At 41.8% G+C, this 20,233-nt stretch overlaps 2 protein-coding genes across 3 annotated transcripts in view; one reads left to right on the top strand and one right to left on the bottom strand.

Moving 5' to 3' along the window:
- LOC308329989 (KATNB1-like protein 1) overlaps positions 1-20,233 on the top strand; it is an 88,416-nt gene that overhangs the window by 58,097 nt on the left and 10,086 nt on the right. The gene's annotated exons all lie outside the window — the stretch shown is intronic.
- The window catches only part of acp7 (acid phosphatase 7, tartrate resistant (putative)), a 32,139-nt gene that overhangs the window by 6,488 nt on the left and 5,418 nt on the right, over positions 1-20,233 (bottom strand). For both annotated transcript variants that reach the window (XM_080784574.1, XM_080784575.1), the window contains exons 4-10: positions 19,637-19,819; positions 18,579-18,604; positions 16,894-16,991; positions 7,327-7,389; positions 4,183-4,297; positions 3,161-3,274; positions 326-392 (exon numbers count right to left, since the gene is read on the bottom strand). In XM_080784574.1, the coding sequence (XP_080640700.1) occupies positions 326-392; positions 3,161-3,274; positions 4,183-4,297; positions 7,327-7,389; positions 16,894-16,991; positions 18,579-18,604; positions 19,637-19,819 (666 nt within the window). The remainder of the gene's footprint in view (positions 1-325; positions 393-3,160; positions 3,275-4,182; positions 4,298-7,326; positions 7,390-16,893; positions 16,992-18,578; positions 18,605-19,636; positions 19,820-20,233) is intronic.

A 20,233-nucleotide genomic window follows, 5' to 3' on the forward strand; every position in this document is an offset into this window, starting at 1 on the left:
GGTACATACCAATAGCCAATCTACAAGCGCACAATGCGCCACATTGAGAGGCATTATGCACTTTCATTCAGAACTTGAAATGAGACATTCTGCACAATGAGTACTTTTGGTAATTTAAGTACATTTTGATGACAATACTTTTTGAATTATGGAAGTTACTTGTAACAGTATTTCTATACTGCAGCATTGATACTTAAAAAAGGTTGAAGATGGGTCCTTTATGTTTACGTAAGTAAATGTCTACTTAGGTAGTGTCCCAGTGTGTCCTATAGCAGGGACCGTCATTACCGTATGTTTAGAATAGATCGTCCAGACTTATCGTTACCGTGTGTGTAGAATAGATCCTCCAGACCTGGAGCTAGGGGTTTGGTGTCGTTACGACCCCGTCGGACCTGCAGTGACAGAACAGAGAGAGAGAGAGAGAGAGACAGTGTTGAGCTGGCGTTAACCCATTAAGACCTGAGGCTAGGGGTGTAACGATACATTTTAACAGCGATTCGATACAAAGTCAAACAATACGATACGATATTTGCTGTTTACAAATCGATATTTCGATAGCATTACTATATTGTTACACCCCTACCTGAGGCCCATTCTACACATGACTTCTAAATCCAGTGTTTGGAAAAAAACATATGCTGTGATGATCAGTGGTTCTCAAACTTTTTCATGTCAAGGACCTCCAAAATGATATATGTATTTGGCCGCGAAGCCCCAACTAAAAATATTTAGTTTTCCGGGGAACCCCCAGAAGCAAGGATTTGAGTTAAAAATGTTCGCTTAAAAAAATAAATGTATATATTCAAAGATTTGCACAAAATGTCAAGATTTTTTTTTAAAGAATAGCAGATCTACAATTAAGCTTGTATATATTGAAGTATACAAGAATGGTTAAAGTGCTTCAAATCTAAGTGACACGTACGGATGCTTTCCCGGTTTTAATGCGTTAATCTCTGGAAACCCTATCCTGGTGAAGCTCCATCCTGCCTAAGTGCCAGCCTCACCCAGGCGACGGTGCCAAGCGCTCTTAGAGCAATAGGGTCCCGACTGGAAACTATTTGCCTCCAAATTGCAGTGATTACAGCAGCATGCCCCGGTCGACGTGACTTTAAGGGTTGTTGCAGCGAGCGCAGGACCGACTGGGCCGCGGGCCTAGTGGCGAGACCGTCTACCAAAGTGCAATTAATGTGTCCTGCGCCACGGCCCGAAAAACAAATCCCCACTAATGCCTTTATGTAACAGAGTTAATACTTTGCCCAGGACTTCACTTTCGTTCAAACAAAAAGGAACTTTGTCTTCTTCGCCTTCGGGAGTTACACTTACGATTTACAATTAGGCAGACGTGCCAATATAAAGCTAAACGTTCGTGCATTCGGCACAGTTTGGTGAAGGCAAATTGTAACATTAACTTAACTACTACCATATTATAAAGACAAGAGCTATTATTTATCATTAAATGTCTGTTGTCACGAGAGCGGTTTATGCTTCACACATCAGTTAAAATCTAGTCTACAAACTCACAACGTGCTGCAATGTGACATTTTGTGAGATTGGTGCGTATAAATCATCCATTATAAATCAGGCTTTACACTCTTCAGGGGTGTGAGTGCATGGCGTCAGTTTCACTGGACCCTCTCTGCCTCCTTGGGTGTTTCCACACCTGTCAGACACTGGTAATATACAGCAGTGTCACCGGTTCATACTGTATACGCCGTGTCTGGTGGACTTGAACATGCCAGACACGTGTGGTTGCTACGCTAGAGCATATTTAAATGAATTATGATAAATACGGCACATAGAACAGCACAGCGCTTTGCAATAATATACATACACACCCTCCTACAGTGGATGTTGTACTATAGTCCACAGTGCTGGCTTGGAACTGCGGTCTATTATTTCTGTTAATTATTGCTGGCAACGAGAGCGATCCGAAAGTTGAAGAAGCTCTGGCAAAACTGTTTGAAAGAGCCAAGAGGTTAAAGGAGAATTCCATGCTAGAAGGCTTTCTTACCTTTCTTTGTAGTTGTTACGTCCCCACCAAAGAGGTTCAGGTGTTATTTTGTGCAAAAGCGCATTATTGGCTATTTCCCCTAATATAAGCCCTCAATGAAATGAATTGAATTGCATTGAATGGGGCATTGGGGTGCTAATTCGCTTATTTCCATCGCTCAAAAATCAATATCCTCTCTTCATAATGTAAATAGTATCCCAAGCCGCACACTTTACTACTTATTTCGATTAAGCGAATTAGCACAAAAACCCAACCCCCATTGAGGACTTATAGTAGGGGAAATAGCCAATAATGCACTTTTGCACAAAATAACACCTGGACCTCTTTGGTGTGGACATAACTACACATAAAGTTAAGAAAGCCTTCTAGCATGGAATTCTCCTTTAAAGGAGGATATTATTTAATCACACAGTGGAATTTTATAAACTTTTAGGCTTATGTATTTGGCCTGTTTGGTTAACATCTTGAACCCAGTAAGTCACTTACTTGAACCCATATACTTGAACCATATACTTAGTTGAGTCCCCAGGGCTCTATAATCCACCTTGTGAGTTTGTAGATCAGCTATTTTAGCCAAATATTTGTCTCAGAATAGGCACGCCAAGTACTTTACTAATTTACTTCAACAGCTAAATAAATACATCCTGGGGTTTGCAGTGGACAGAATAGGGAGTTCCCAGTATTTTTTGGGCATGCGAGCGTACACGTACACGTACACGCACACTGTATGGTTTTTATTGTGGGGTTTATGTCGTTGTTATTTGTTTATTGTAAAAAATGTTGCTGGGTTATGTTCAGTTTATCGTGTATTTTATGTGTTGTGTTCCGGGAAGCCACTATGACCGATTACTAATGAGCTAATTACAGAGAGCATTTTTGTGCCCAGTAGTAACTTTGGACACACATTGGCTAATTGCATTCCATATTCTTATTATTGAGTGAAAACATATTTCCAGCAAGATTTGCCGTACCATTTTTGCCATCAATGTATCACCATCTTTAGATCAGTGGTTCAGACGGGGTCCGTAGCCAAATACATATCAATGTATCACCATCTTTAGATCAGTGGTTCAGACGGGGTCCGTAGCCAAATACATATCAACGTATCACCATCTTTAGATCAGACAGACAGACAGACAGAGGACATACGTAGGAGTCAAACGTGGTGCAGTCGTCCTTGTCGTCGTCAGAGCAGTACATGGGTCTGTGTCCCATGGTGATGATCCACGGATGCTCTGCACGGTTCTCTGGCCTGTTGGCTTCCTGGCAGAGAGGAGGGACAAAACAACGTGCATCGTCTTCTCAGTAAGATACACACTCACTGCTCGGTTAACAAAACAGTGGACAGTAAACTGTGTGTGTGTGTGTGAGAGAGCGAGAGAGAGACAGAGAGAGAGAGACACTTGTGAATTTAGGTAGATAAAGAGGGAGAAAGAGGTATAAGGAGGCAGGAGTGCACTCAGAGAAAGAATAATTAAAATGGAGAAATAGAAAGCCAAATATAAAGTGTGTATGTATGTGTAGGTCATAGAGAAGAACAGAGAGTTATAACAGAGCACCAAAGTCTGACGTATAATGTATGGGTCCCCCCACCCCCCCCCCCCTTCTGAATTTAATATCACAGCATATAAGAATTGTGTTTGTGTCAAACGGTTTGACTCTTATGGATATGAAGCATCAACTGCCAGCGGGAAAACACTAATGTTACTGCCGCCGAATTAATACATTTTTTGCCAGAAACAGACTGTATCCCTATCAAATGAGTGACTGATGAGTAAATGATATCGCCGGGACAGTTTGTTTATTTTTGGACCACAATTCCTATATGAAACGATTCTAAGATGACCCATCTTATTTTCCATAAGGAGAAAATACTTCACTAGTGAGTGACGTCAGGAGGACTCTGGTACTCTATTGGCTCTATATGCACACAGCAAAACTCTCCCTACTTCCTTCACAGGTGTTACCGATGATACTAATTAAGGTTCTTTCTGTTCCATTTAGTGTATAGTGGTTGTCAAACTGTAAGGACCCCCATAACTCTGAGAGTTATGGGGGTCCTTAACACCTCTTCACAAGTCGGAAGAGGCGCGGAAGTAGGACGAGTTATTTCCTAAATGGAGTATGTGCATATAGAGCCTATTGGCTGTGGTGGTGGGCGTGCACTGCACCTCCAGGTCTTTCTTCAGCCATTCGTACTGCCTGAAGAGGAGCTCCAGGCCGAACTCGAGGTAGAAGTAGACCTCGGTGGAGAGGGAGATGATGTGGGCAGGCCCGACGTTCCAGCTGTGTGCAATGTGGACACACCATTAAGAATAACACACAGCAATGACCCGCATGGAGACCAGCATAATACTCTATACCCATAAGCACAGGCTTCATTTTCCCTTCCTTGACACCGTGGAAAACACGGTTGTAAAGCCGCCGCCTGCCTGTGTGTGCAGCATCCAAACAACTTTACCAGCGTGTTAATTAGATTTTGATGCGCGGCCAGATCAAGTGATTCACCACCAGCACGTTGCATGTATCTCACAGTTGTGCCTGTAAATCATCGTCTGGCAACGGTTTTCTGCATATGTTGTGAGTTGGCAAAGTCCTTGAAGGTATGGGCTTGTTGCAGTTCATCATCTGTGAATGTGTGGGTCAACAAGGAGGGCTGCCATCCATCTGTTTTTATGCTAATTTACCATTTACGCTCGAGAGTTCCAGACTGGACAGACCAGAAATGACGACGATGTGGCTCAATATCGCAGAAAGGTTCTTATGCTTTGCCACGGTGGAAAGTTTTGTGTACTGATGAGGAGGAACAAGCAACACAGGGTGATAAACCGATTATTTGGGGACATGTTTCTACTGTATGTTAGCCCTCTTTTGCTGTTAATAACACTTTGCATGCCCTCTTTTAGTCATATGTAGGCTGTATGGAATACAGTGATGTCTACATGTTGGACTTGAGGGCAGTGGTGGAAATTAAGTAACTAAGTACATTTACTTATGCACTGTACTTAAGTAGAAATTTGAGGTATTTGTACTTGAGTATATATTTCCAATTCCCAATACTTTTACTTCTACTCCACTACATCCCAAGGCAAATATTGTACTTTTACTCCAATACAATTATTTAAAAACTTTAATTACTATGTACTTTGTAGATGATTATCTGATTATTATTACAAAGCACACTCGCCACTTCACTCCTATATATATATATATATATATATATATATATATATATATATATATATATATATATATATTTCGGACATTTGAATAGCAGATTTACAAGCTCACAATGCGTCGCAAATCGCGATCCATTGTACTTTTGTACTTTTACTCGAGTGAATGTTGAATTCTGGACTTATACTTGTACCAGAGTATTTCTAGATTGCAGTAAATGTAGTACTTTTTCCACCACTGCCCGAGGGCTGTTGTTCTTCAAGGAACGTTAGATTCCTAGAATCTCCACAACGGTTCATTTATTTTTGACCGACACTCTTTTGATTGTGTAACCCTTGTTGCGCCACTTCAGCATATATTCACGTAACAGAACTTCACATGCATTGATTTGCATTTTAGTTTTATTGCCATTTTGGAACTTTGCTTAAGATTTGTGCAACATTTGGATGGGAACGTGAGTGCAGACAGCAGTGGGTTATATGATTCAGAAGGGCCCATGAGAGTTGGACAGGATTCCTGGAACACGCCAGAGATATCCGGCTAAAATACTCACATTATCTTTTATCCGGTTAATTAAAAGACATTTCCGAGCTAGAAGTAGGAGCTTATCAAATACATTCTAATGTGATAATGGGAGTGTGAGCTCTTGAGTGAAAGCTCCCGGATCCTTTGGCTGTTTGGTTGTTGTTAACCACTTAAACGCTATATACATCGCTTCGCCGTATGCCAAATAGGGAGAATAGCAGTTATTTTCGCCAAATGTTCGCCTATTTTTGACAAAATAATGAACATCCATTTTTGTCGAATGCTTGCTACAGTATGCCTATTGTGACATGCCTCGAATAGGAATGCTAAGGTGGTTAAACACTACTTACTTTATATGCTGTTTTTGATATATTCATGCTATTTTAAGTGGTCAATATTCTTGCTTAGTATACACTTAAGATAAAATGCAAGACAATTTAGCAATTGTTGCATTTTAGAAATTGCTATATTAAAGGAAATGGCTCGTACTTGCGTGTTCTTGGACATCAAACGGTGGAATTGGCACATGCCTTATGTTTAACGTGTCAGTTTAAGTAGTAGTATATTAAGGGGAGCCCCAGGAGGCCAGGTATCAGGGGGGCCCAGGATTTCAGCACGTACCGTGTTGGCGTTTCTTTGGGTATAGGTGTTATAAGACCTCAGATCCCCCCCCCCCCCTCTCTCTCTGGCATGGAGCGCACCTCAGCCTCCTGCCATTCTGCTCCATGTGAGGGGGGGGGGGGAGCAGGAGAGGAGGGGAGAGAAGAGAATAGAAGGCGAGGAGAGGCAGGGAGAGGAGGGGAGGGGAGGGGAGGGGGGCCCTCAGCCAACAGGCCTGTCTGGGAGCGGGCCCGAGGATTGAAGAGTGGGCAGCTCAGCTGGCCTGTGGTCTAACCAGGATATTATCTTACTCCCTGAGAGAACGAGCTCCTGTAGTGAGCTATGAGTCAACCCGCTGGATGTATAGCTCCTTTGTACACTGTCTCTACATCGCTGAGATAGAAGGACTAATGGGGGGGGGGGGGGGGGGGGTACACTATTCCTTGCTGCCAGTTATCCTGGGCAGCCAGGCTTCATTAATTGCTACTTAAATGCAGTGGGAGGTATGGTAAACTTTCACATGATACTAAAAAGGGGGGTTGCAGGTGGGTGGGCATTGGTGCAATAATGCTTTCTTTTACCTAGCTCTGTTTGATGCTCACACCAATGTTTGTTCAGAGTCTGACCGATGCCAGAGATATGCGATTCCGAACCCGATTTTGGAGAGTACCTTGACCACTAGAGTACAGATGTTTTGACCAATGTTTTGTCCAATATGCGAAACCAATCCATTTTAAAAACTTCGATTTGATTGAAGTTTTTTCAAAAATAGAATTCTATATAAAAAATTGCCTTCAGGGAGGATTGGCCGGTGGACCACGTCATCACAAAGGATGGCAATGCTTACACAATCGGGACACATCGGCTGCATAATTGCCGATACCAAAGAAGCCAAATAATGGCCAGTATTTTATGGGTCTGGCTGTACTTTTGATGCAGGGTGTTCTTCCAATAACTAAAAGCTCAAATACCATATCACTGGAGAAGTGCAGCATTGTCTCTTTTTTTCCTACCTGTACCACAGGCTCTCAGTCTGGCCTGGCATGCTGAACCGGCTTCTGTAGTTGGAGAAGTTGCTGTGGGCAAACAAGATGAGAGAGAGAGGTAGATAGAGAGAGCTAATTAGATGCAGTGGCTATACAATCTGCGTGCCTTTGGATATCAAAACAACACCAATTAGCGCCACAAACCTCGGCCCCCTCTATCATTTTGTGGTGCCTACGCCAGAGTTCATAAGCGAGGCAGACTGTTCACACTATTCAAAATACAGTTGACAGTCCTTGCAGGTTGGCTTTAAAAGACCAAACAAACCTGCTATTCTTAAAATTGCCGTCTATTTTGGGTGCCATTCTTTTGTAAGCTGTCCCCTCTTGGGTTTACGTCCAGGCTGCTGTGGAGTCCTGCTCTGTGCTGTTAAGTATCACTGGATAAAGTGGATAGTGAAGGATATGGTGGCATCTGCTTCAAAACGGCACTAGATACAGGAGGAATGCAGTGGTGGGAGTAGACTCCACTACATCTCAGATCCAAATATTGTACTTTTACTCCACTACATTTATTTGAAAACTTTAGTTACTATACATTAACCACCCTATATACATTCCGGCCATTTGAAATCTCACAATGTGTGGCGATGCGACACAATGTGAGCTTGTACATCAGCTATTTTCACTATGTAGACATCAAGACAAAACTTGAAATGATAACTCTTCATGTGACCACCGCGCTCTGACTTAAGGTGCGTTAACCGTTAAAATCATATCACATAAATAACGGTAAGACTGCATTTCAGTCATTTGTTCTTGCATTTTGGACAGGAGACAAACGTTTCGGCTGTCCAGCCTTCATCAGTGTCCGAAATGTTTGTCTCCTGTCCAAAATGCAAGAATAAATGACTGAAATGCAGTCTTGGTGTGTGCGACCCAAAAGTTGAAGTGAGACATTCTGCATAATGACTACTTTTACTTTTGGTACTTTACCGGTAAGTACATTTTGATGCCAGTTGTGAGTACTTTTCCCACCACTGGCTGTCCCCAGATCCAAGCTTGTGGTAATAATCATTCCAATGTACTATAGAGGTGCAATAGATAATCAAAACAAATCAATGTAATTGATTATAATAAAAAATCAATCAATCAATTTTATCAAAAATAATCGATTCTCAACTATTCGATTAATCGGAAAACTATAATCGAGAGAATAATCGGGTAAATGATCAATAGTTGCAACCCTACAATCTACCACCGCCATCGCCTCTGCTACTGTACACACTACTATTTATTGGTCATTTCATTGGTTCAGGCTACGTCGCAAACGTAATGACCGAAGCTCCATATCAGCACAGGTTTTCTCTGTCGGAACACTCGCTCCTTCAAGGTTGTACTTTATTGTTACATTACATCTTGTGTACGGGTACAGTGTCTTAGCGGATACAGTGTCTTGCGTACAGATACTGCAATGTGCCTGTGCAGATGAGGTGTAAGTTGTCAGGGCAGCCGCAGCTGAAGTGCCTCTGAGCTAGGCACTTACAGTAACCACTTAAAAACACATTAAGACCTGAGGCCGATTCTACAAAATAATGTCTTTTCTAAATCAGTTTTCTGAAAAAACGTATGTTGCTATTGCTATAACAGTGGTGCTCAAACTTGTTCATGGCAAGGACCCCCAAAATTATATGTATTTTTGCCAAAGGGACTTTCGTTGTAACAGATTTTATCTGTCAAGCTTGGGAAAGAAGACAGAGTACTTTGTATAAATCTGAGTTGTAATATAATGAATTATTTAATATAAACATGCTTTATATGCATAAATTATGTAATATAAAACATGCTGTAATTGCAATTGTGAAATGGTGTCTTTTAAAACCCATGAGGGTTGGGCATAAGGTGTGCATGACACGAAAATAAATAAACAATCAATCAAATGTATTTGGCCATCGAGTCACCGACCCCACCATCTCAAAATATTTTGTTCCAGGGACCCCCCCAGAAGCAAAGATTTTAGTTCAAAAAAATTGCTTTAAAGATATATACCAATTTAGACCTGAGGACGATTCTAAAAATGCCTTTTAAATTCTGACCTGTTTTCAAATATTTATTCCAATATATTTAACCCCAAAAGGGGTTCCCGGACTGAAAGGTTAAAAAAACCCAAAAGGGGTTCCCATCCTAAATGGGTTAAAAGATTTGCAAAGATTTTCATGGGTTATCATAACTAGCAGATCTACAAGCTCATAACGTGGCACAAAGTGACGAGCTGTGAGCTTGTAAATCTGCTATATTTGAATAGCCAAAGAAATCGAAAATGACACGGATGCTTTCTGTTATTGTGGGGACCACGCGGCCATATCCAAATATTGCAATTGGTCAAACTCGTTGCCACCTAGCAGCACAAAGGAGGGAAGTCTTTCTAGGAAAGCTCTCCCCAGTGCCCTTCTACTTATTTACTGTGTTTAATGTTCCCCAGTGCCCTTCTACTTATTTACTGTGTTTAATGTTCCCATTAAAGTAGGTCCGGAGCCATTTTTCTGTCTGGCAGTATTAACATACTGTAGGAGAATAATTGCTCTCCCCTCTTATGTAAGTCAGAGATTGGGACGGCGATCGTGTTGACGATTAATTGTCATACTGTACATACAGTACACATAATTGTGATGAATGATTTAATTGTGTATTTGGCTTTGTGCACTGGAACACAGAAATAAAACAATGCATTCCTGCTTATATTTTAGGCTTTGTACTATAGCCGATCTGTAAGCTTAGGCATTGCAACAACACGTCACAAGCTCACAGAGCTGCTATTGTCACTATTTTTATTTCTAAAATGATTGATGATGATGAAATTTATATATTTTTTAATGGAAATGAATATTTCAGGAGATTCAAAATATATTATAATAGTATATTATAGTACAGGCTCTAAAGGTCAGGGTTAATGTAGTATTAGGGGTAACCCGAGAACCGAGGGGGTCGGAGGTCAAAGGATCAGAGATTGAGACCTTTTGTAAATGCTGAATAAGTGTAGCGCTAATGAGAGCGCTGATCTCTGTGGACCGTGAGGTCAGCAATAAACACAGCAAAGTAAAAAAAAAGGCACGTTTTTTTTACGCAAGTAAATGTATCAATACTGCAATGTAGAAACACTCCGTTACAAGTAAAAAGTCCGGAATTCAAAATGTACTTGATTAAAAAAGTACAAAAGTATCACTATCAAAATGTACTTAAAAGTACCAAAAGTACTCATAATGCAGAAAGGTTTTCAAATGTATAACAATATTTTGAAAATAGCAGATCTACAAGCTCACAATGTGTCGCATCATGACGCATTGTGAGCTTGTAGATCGGCTATTTTAAAAATATTTTTATACATAAGAAATTGAAATTAGACATAAAGAGTACTTTCTACATTTTGATGCCAATACTACTCACGTAAATGTTGAATTCCGGACATTCACTTCATGTTCAACATGTACTTCAGTACATGTTGTACTTGAGTAAAATTATCAATACTGCTAGAAATACTAGAAATACTCTAGCTATTACTAGTATTTCTAGCAGTATTGATAATTTTACTCAAGTACAACATGTGAGTACTTTCTCCACCACTGGTAATATACCACAAAAATAGTAATCCAAACACCATTGTGTGATGTCCAGAATGGAAACAAGGCTTGATATCTCAACCACTGAGTCCACTGATAGGAACAATTGTAATGTGTTCCTGGGTCCACACCCCCACCTTGTGGTTAGACACGAGACCCAAGAAGAGCTATCACTTGCCACAGTGTATGCCAGGGGCGGCCTAGTGGCTCAGGGTTAGAGTGACTGCATGGCAACCGGAAGCCTTAGGTTCCCAGTTCGATCCCGGGCTCCCCCAGAGTTAGTGTCGAAGTGTCCTTGAGCAAGATGCGGAACCCCCTACTTCCTTCACAGGTGCTACCGATGATACTAATGAAGGCTCTGTTCGATTCTGGTCAAATGAACAGAATCAGGGTTCTGCTATTGTGCATGTTGGCTCACTGGAAACACTCTGCTACACCAGTGGGTTCTAAATGGCCCCGTACAGGTGTGTAACTCTGACAGTGTACAAATGGAACCAAATGGACCCTTATGATAAGGGTCCATTTGGTTCCATCTGTACACTCTCAGTCATGGAGAGTCCTTGAAATGAGAGTTTGAGAACCACTGCACACTAAATGGAACAGAGCCTTAATTAGTATCATCGGTAACACCTGTGAAGGAAGTAGGGAAACAGCCTGTGCCTGTGTGCCTGTGTGCCTTGCATGGTTTCCTCCACCATTGGTGTGTGAATGTGAGCTTTCTATTGTCTGAGGTCAACAGATAGTCCACCTGGCTGTCCCATTTCAAGTTAGCTTGAATGGTGACCCCCAGAACCTTTACTGTTTCACACACTTCTATGTTTGGTCAATGGAGAGTGTTGGGAGGGCCGGTTTCTGTCTCATGCCAGTGACATGTATAACTTTGCATTTTCTTGGATTCAGTTTCATTTTGTCACCCAGTACTTTTACTACTACTGCTCGTACTTTTACTTGAGTAAAACATTTAAGTACTTTTTTCACCACTGCGGCTAAACCAATGAAACAGGACCTGCCCATTCATCTGAATGATGAGTCTGGAAGTTCACGAGATGGACAGTCACAATCTGCATCTCACTGCGTAGCTGGCATCAGGAAGCATGACACCCACCAACTCACATTGCAGCCCGATTGTTCCTAAATGTCAACGGTCACTTCCCATCGCCTCCGAGGGCCAGATGAGCTATTATACGTATGTTGTCCCCCAGGAACAAAGATGGCTTTGATTGGGCCTGGGGGGGCCTTAGCATCCCGAGCTGCTGCTCTCATCCTGCTGGTATGCTGCTGACTGACTACTCTTGCGGTCGGGCCTGTTTCAGTTCCTTTTATTTTTTTGCCCGTTAGGTTTTTTGAGGTTGGAAAGACAGCAAGGGAGAAAGTGAGGGAGATAGAGAGAGCAGGAGAGAGAGAGAGAGAGAGAGAGAGAGAGAGAGAGAGAGAGAGAGAGAGAGAGAGAGAGAGAGAGAGAGAGAGAGAGAGAGAGAGAGAGAGAGAGAGAGAGAGAGAGAGAGAGAGAGAGAGGCAAAAGCCAGCTGCATGGTGATTTGAATTCTTAACACAGTAAGACCTATTCCTAAGGACGATTCTACAAATGTCTTTGTAACTGTTTTCTGAGAGATCTTATGTTGCTGTACTGTTTGTATCAGTGGTGCTCACACTCTTTCATGTCAAGGTCCCCCAAAATTATATGGATTTGCCCGCCGAGCCCATCTCAAAATATAGATTTTTCAAAAATAGCAAATCTGTGCAAGCTCATACGAAGTGACGCAGTACGAGTTTGTAGAGCTGCTATTTTTGAATAGCCAAAGTATAAAATCATGGTTAAAGTGATTAAGACACAGATGCTTTCCCGGCTTGAACGGGTTATAGAGTATACCGCAGACACGTACAGTACATTACAGTACAGTACATACAGTGGCATACGTATAGAAGTGGTAGAGCAGCTCCGGTTATGTAATGTAGCGAAAGCCAGCGTGTCTCCATATCACGTTCTGATGTCAGGTGACGGCGCCAAGAAAAACTGGCTACTGTTAGCAGAGCCTTAACCTATTATGACCGGGAATGCATATCTGTGTTCATTTTAGATTTGAGCTATAAAGCATTATTTTAGAGTTTTAGACTATCTATACTATTAAAAAATAACAGATCGGATTTGATTATCTGCTATTCAAAAATAGCAGATCTACAAGCTCGTAGCAGTAACTTCGTGCTGCGCTACGAGCTTATAGATCTGCTATTTTTGCAAAAATCGTGAAAATGTGTGCAAATCTTTGAATATATATTCTTGTAAAATGGATTTTTAACTCAATCTCAAACTATTTTGAGATGCGGTCGACAGCCAAATACATATCATTTGTTGTCGTTGACATGGAAAAAGTAAGAGAACCACTTATATAGCAACTAAAATTAATCAGAAAACTCTTATAGAAGACATTTGTAGAATCTGGTCTCCGGTCTTAACGGGTTAATTGAGGCCAGGCGGCGGAGGCGGTGGGCACGTTACACAACGCGAGGCCGGGACGACGGCGACTGCCGCGGGCTGTACAAACACCACGTGGTGTGTGGAGATCAGTCGCTTTTAGATCCTCCGTGATGTACAGTGCACAGACACTAAACACGACTTAAACCCACTCCAACTCAAAAGGGGAGAGGGGTCTTCGATAACCCCCCCGACGCTGATCCACAGGATATTACACATCTGAGAGGCCCCCCTGAGCACGTTAAAGAAAAAAGGCTTTGCTTTCACTGGATTGGAAAACACTGATCAAGATATCGGGGAACCAAAGGGGCGGAAATTGACTCTGGAACGGGTTCAAATATTATCTCGCTATAAAGAAGACACACGTTATGCATCTGGTAAACCCAGGGCTGGTTTCTCACGAAGGAGTGACGTAGTATAGGCTAGTGGCTCGGGAGGCATAGAGCGGGTCGCCTGGGAATCGGAAGGTTCCCGGTTCGATCCCGCCGTCCCTGAGCCACAGACTCCCGGTGAGCGGGACTGTATACCCTGCGTGGCTGCCCTCCGCCCTCGCTGTGTGAATGGGTGAACTTGAGGCGTCTCTAACTGGGGGTCCATGAGGGGTGCCAAATGGACCACGGTCTATAACTCCGAGAGACTGTCAGAGTTATGGGGGTCCTTGAAACGAACCCATCAAAACCGGTAAAGCATCTGTGTCGCTTTAGATGTTAGCGTTAGCTATTGGAAAAATAGCAGATATACAAGCTCGCAGCATGTCACTTCGTGCCATGCTGCAAGCTTGTACATCTGCTATCTTAAAACATTTTTAATCTTGAAATTTTTAAGTTGGAGAACTACTGGTTTAGAAGGCATTTGTACATGTCCCAGGATTGATTGATTATTGATTTATTTATGTGTCATGCTTCCTATCCGAAGAAGCCCAGCAGGACACTTTTTACAGTTTATATAAACAATGACAATAAATGTGGCCAAATTTGACTGAGGGACAGCCATTGGATTTTTTTTTTAATTTTTTTTTTTTTCATGTCGTATGAAAGCAGGATCATAGCTTCAAATTGACATATTGGTTGTTCAGTTTGACCCACCAGTTTTGGAGATATGGCTTATAGAGTAATGTCTTGAAAGGTTCACTTCTGTGGACTAACATTACATCTAGCTACATGTTTAAGCATTTATTTCATATTTACATGTCGATTTCAGCTCTGACACTTATTTCAGACATGCTCTAGTATGTGAAGAGTCTGCCTGTGCTATTAACTTATTTTGGATAAAAAATATTTTTTTTGCCCCCCTATGATAGATATATATGATATGATGATGAAATATTAAAGAAGAGTACCTCAAGTTAGCATGTATTGCTGCACATGGAATATTTCACATTGGGTACAGTGAGTTTAGTGAGGATGTGACAACAAGGATGTTTTATGTGTTCTAGGGTTAATGGGTTAAAAGTTTGAGGACCAACCACTGCCATACAGGTAAAAAGAAACATAATGCATAATGGTCAAAGCATGGCCGGCTGACCTCATGGCTTTAGAAACGCACAGCAGATGTTCAGGTGGATACTGGATATGATGCAGCATCTGGAGAAGAGCCTACCGTACCTGCAGGCCTACCTGCATGTCCTGGTAAACAGGAAGCAACTTGAACAAAACAATGGAAATTATTATGTGGGTTGTTTTCTGCTTTGAAGTCTGCACACATGCGCACGCGCACACACGCACGGGCGCACGCTTGCACACCAGTGGTATGCATAGACCCCTGTCTAGTAGCTCATGCTAGTACTGTTTAGTGTGTATATACCGTATATCCCTCCTGTCTTTGCTTTCACACACATTTTTGGAAATCAAAATCGGTTCTCAAAGCGGGAACCGGGGACCCCCCTAAGGGTTCATGCATACCAACCTGAGGGGTCCTTGAATTTTGAAAACAAGTCTGAGAACGCCTGTTATATGTGGCGAGAATGATCAAACAAACTGCACGGTTTTCAGACGCCCAACCGGCTACTGTCTGGAGCGAGCGGGCCGATCAAGGAGAGCTGCGGGACGAGCTGACCGCTTAAGCGAGACACTTTTTTTTTAAAGTGTTTGTTTTAATTTGGTTTGTTTTGGAGAGCGTCGACTTGTTTAGATGTTGGCGGTCCCTGAGGTTGATCCAGCCCTTTGGAGACCAAAATAGCTCCCATGTGTGTTCCAACGGTACCGTGGATGGTGTGCGACAGACCAAAGTGTTTTCTGCAGTGGAAAAGTTGTGGTTCGCCCCAGGAGGGGTTGTTTTTCTGAGTCTCAACCCAGACACACACACACACACACGTACACGCACATGCACGTGAAGAGGCTTAATCTCATCTGTCATTGTGGAATGAGGTGGATATATGTTATCGTTTGATACATAACGATTCCATGCTGTATTGATGTCGGTACCATAGGAGAGATAACAGGCAAATGTTGATCAAAGTAATACTTCTTCTATATTCTCTAATTGTGTGGACTTCTGGTGAATTAAGTAATGCACGTGTTTAACAATAATTTAACTCTTGAGGGCGTAAAATGAAACCAAACCACTAATATGAAATACTGTGCCCTAACTGCGCCCCCCAAAACATTGTTGTTGATCATAATACGTACAATGACGTAATCTAACCCACGTGGAATGTAAGGCAGTGTTGGAAGAAGTTACTTAAGCAATATCACAAATTCACAATGTAGAAATATTCGGTTTAAAAGTAAACTCACATGATCGATATGCGTGGCGTAAAAGAACAAATGCATCGGCATCAATACAAATACAAACCTGTCAAAACAACTGCAGTGGAGTAAAAATGACAAGATTAATTGCCTCTGAGATTAGTGTAGTGGAGTACAAAAGTATAAAGGAAGTATAAAAGTAATGAAAATGGAAATAATCGAGTAAAGTAAAAGTACCTCAAAAGTGTGCTTAACCCATACCCGGTAAAGCGTGTCATTTTAGACGTTTACAAAATTAGCAGATCTAGATCAGCAGATCAGTAGGGAGAAATGCTGATTTAGAAGGCATTTGTAGAATCGGCCTCAGGTCTTAATGGGTTAAGTAAATACAGTACTTGAGTAAATATACTTGGTTACTTTCCACAATTGGCATGTGGCGCTAAATGCAAAGCAAAACGTGGGCTAATGGGGAGCAGAGGGGAGTCAGGAAGGCTCCCATGTTGACTATAATGGGGAGCAGAGGGGAGTCAGGAAGGCTCCCATGTTGACTTGCAGCTTCTAAACACTCTAGAACAACATTTCCTTTAAGGCTTTAACATCCCAGCCCTGAATGTGTGCTCCGTGTGTGTGTTGTTTACACATGCACATCAATGTCAGTTCATTTTATAAACACAAGATGGAAGACAGGATAAAAGTTAGAAACAGAGAGAGAGAGCTCAATGTGCCAAGCTCTGTTTGTTTGCACATTTCGTTCTTCTAGTAGGTACTGTATATTTCAATTGAGAAAGACAGAGACAAAGACAGAGACAGGGAGACCTACTATGTAGACTCGTGGTTCCCAGGACAGGTCATGTAGGGCACGTATGCAGCGATGGACTGGATCTGCCTCATGAACTCATCCCCTATCCTGGCGTTGTCCTGGAACACATTCATCAGGGCGTATTGAACGTACAGTAACACATTGTCCTGGAACACATTCATCAGGCCATTCATTTCCTTTTTAACCTGAGGCAGATTCTAGAAAATAATGCCTTGTAAATAGTTTTTCGTAATTCAAAATGGTTCAACGTTTCCCTCCCAAAAATGTTCAGAAATAGCAGATGTACAACAAGCTCGCAGTGTGGCACGAAGTGACACGCTGTGAGCTTGTACGATCTGCGATCAGCCAACGCTAAAATCTAAAGTGACGTAGATCCTTTCCCGGATTCATAACGGGTTAATGCAAGAATTCCAATACAAATGACAGTCCCTTAAGGACATGACATGGTCAGAGATACCTAGTGCTATTCAATAGGACTCAGATTTATCGCTGACTGGGAGGAAAAGTATGCATTTGTTCTTTCTTCTTCTTCTCTCTGGCCACTGTTGTTCTGCCAAGTTTGTTGTAAGAATCCAGTAAGTCATTTTTCCAGAAGGCTTAAGGAATGTCCCATGTGCATACCAAGTAAACCTCAATGAAACCAGAGGCCATTATTTCTCCCGCCCCCGATCCTAATGGCGGCTTCGGCGTTTTAAAAACACGGTGCGGTCCATGGCTGTCCTGTCAGGTTTCACTGCCATTAATGAGCTTCCAGACAGAATTCCTTTTTCTGTTTTTCTATTTATAATATCAATGAGGCCAGAAGGACAGACTTTAGACATTCCAGCTGAGAGCAAAGCATGAATTATGGTGATTAAATGTTGACCCGGCATCTTGTCATGTAAATGGTAAATGGTGCATTTATATAGCGCCTTTATCCAAGGCGCTTTACATAGATTGTGCATTACATTCACCCATTCACACACATTCATACAGCGATGGCGGCGGAAACCATGCAAGGCACCAACCAGCACATCAGGAGCAATTAGGGGTTCAGTGTCTTGCTCAAGGACACTTCGACACCAACTCTGGGGGCGCCCGGGTTCGAACTGGCAACCTTGCGGTTACCATCCAGCCACCGCCACCGCCATGTTTTTCTCTATTATGTCAAAGAAATTAAGAAATATGAATGGTGCAGCCACACAGCTATTTAAAACCTTGATTTCTGAGAAATAGAATATCTGTCATTTATGACCGGAATATATTATGCCTGTAATATCACAGGCGGCAGCTTATGTTTTCAAAATGAGGAAATGCACGATTGGGACTTTAATAGACTCATTATGTTTGAAATGTTCCTTTTTTTCCGTCAGCTACTTGGGTGACTCCCCGTCTTTCACCAAAGGATTAATGCCTTTTTTCACCATCATTTTAATCATAACTGGGGCGTTAAGCACAGCTGTGGGCCTTCGTCTGTTCTGCTGATGAATAACGGGGAGGCCAGAGAAAGTCTGGAGAGGTGAAGAAGAGGCTTAATCTCATCTGTCATTGTGGAATGAGGTGGATATCTCACTAGCTTTTAAAGAATAAGCCCTTGATGACAGAGTTCCCAAACTGCTCCCATGTATCCAAACTGCCCCCATGTATCTGTTCGACAGTAGCTCATGATATTGGTTTAAAAGAAGAAATAATTGAAAGTGAAATACCTCATGCATGTCATAGGCAAAGTCCCCTAAAAACACAAAATCATGTGGATTAGAACAGTGGATCTCATGGGTCATTCATTAGGAGCCGTTCTCATTAGGAGAACGAAAATAAAAGCCTGGGTACCGAGGCTATTGTTTTAGGTGATAAGGTGACCCACGGTGATAAGCGACTCACCGCTCACCTCAACCATAGACTGTAAAACACATCTCTTGTTTTTACTAACCACGGTGGTAGGTGGGCACCTCATCACCTCAAACTGGAGTATGAATAGGCCTTAGGGGGTCAGAGATAGAGGGGGTTCCACAGTTAAATGACTACTGAATGTCTACTTTGATCAGCATTTCACTGTTATCTCTATACCTACCTACAACACATGGACACACAGTAAAGGAATTCTGGCACAAATCATGTCTAATGATTATTTTGGTCAGGTTATTAGAAAATTCTAAATATACATTTAAATATACAGTAATTGTAATTTGAAATCATATGCAAATGTTATCAAATCCTTGAACATAAAAAAATCACAATAACTGGATTAGAACATTAACACAATGCAATAAACTGTACTGTATGTGCAATACAGTTGAAATGTGTGACCACTCTGTCTCTCTGATATGTACAGTAGGCCTGTCACAATTATTACATAATCGCCTAATCGCAATTAGTTGAGATAATCGCAATAATTTTTGCATAATCGTCAATTGTTTGAAAAATGTCCATACATTTTCAAACATTTTTCAAAAATAGCAGAAATAGCAGACCTACAAGCTAAGGGCGGCTTGTATTTTTTAAATGATTTTGTAAATTGTTTGGAAAGAAAAGTATATGAAAAAGTATTAAATGTGTCAGTGATTTCTTGTTACATTTAATTATTTACCATATCTGCCCTGTGCAACTTATGATTACGAAGCGTAAACAGCAAACGGAAATACAAATTGTAAAACGTTCCAATGTTCAACGCAAATGCAACACAATTAAATCGTCAATCGCAATTATTTGTGCGACAACGAATCGTCAACTTAAAATGTTGTAATGGTGACGGGCCCCTACCTACCGATGTGTAGGATGGCGTCGTACATGCCCAGCTGGGTCTCTTTCTGCAGCCGGGCCAGAGACTGGGGGTTCTCGTTGCCCAGGTCCCCGTAGAGCGCAAACCTGGGGCTGAAGGCCGTGCTCTCGTTCAGCGCGCTGAACGTGAACACGTCGCTCCAGCCGAGGTCACTGCCGCAGTGGTACACTGCAGCGAAACACACACGGACAATGCAAGTAAGAGGCTCTCTGTATGAATTGTGCACGATAGTAGCCCCGTTGTTCAATAATGACAAGCCTGTGGAAAAACGCAGTGGTGGAAAGTAACTAAGGTACATTTCCGTAAGTACTATACTGACCTGGTGTAACCTATACGTTGTTATACCTTTCATGCCAGGAGCTACCTCTGTCTCATACAGTATAGCAACATATTCTTTTGCTGCAGAATTTTAAGGTTTTCAGAAAACCTTAGGTTGGGTTTTAGAAGGTGTTTTTTAGAATCGAGCACAGGTCTAAATGGGTTAAGGTAAAAGAGTAGAAACATTTTAACAAGTAACAATGCAAATCTTGCTTGAGGGTCCCTGGCACAATTTAGTTTTTCAGGTGGTGGTTACATATACAA

Source organism: Protomyctophum bolini (assembly GCF_963924005.1).
Source record: "Protomyctophum bolini genome assembly, chromosome: 15".
In the NCBI taxonomy this organism is placed as follows: domain Eukaryota; kingdom Metazoa; phylum Chordata; class Actinopteri; order Myctophiformes; family Myctophidae; genus Protomyctophum; species Protomyctophum bolini.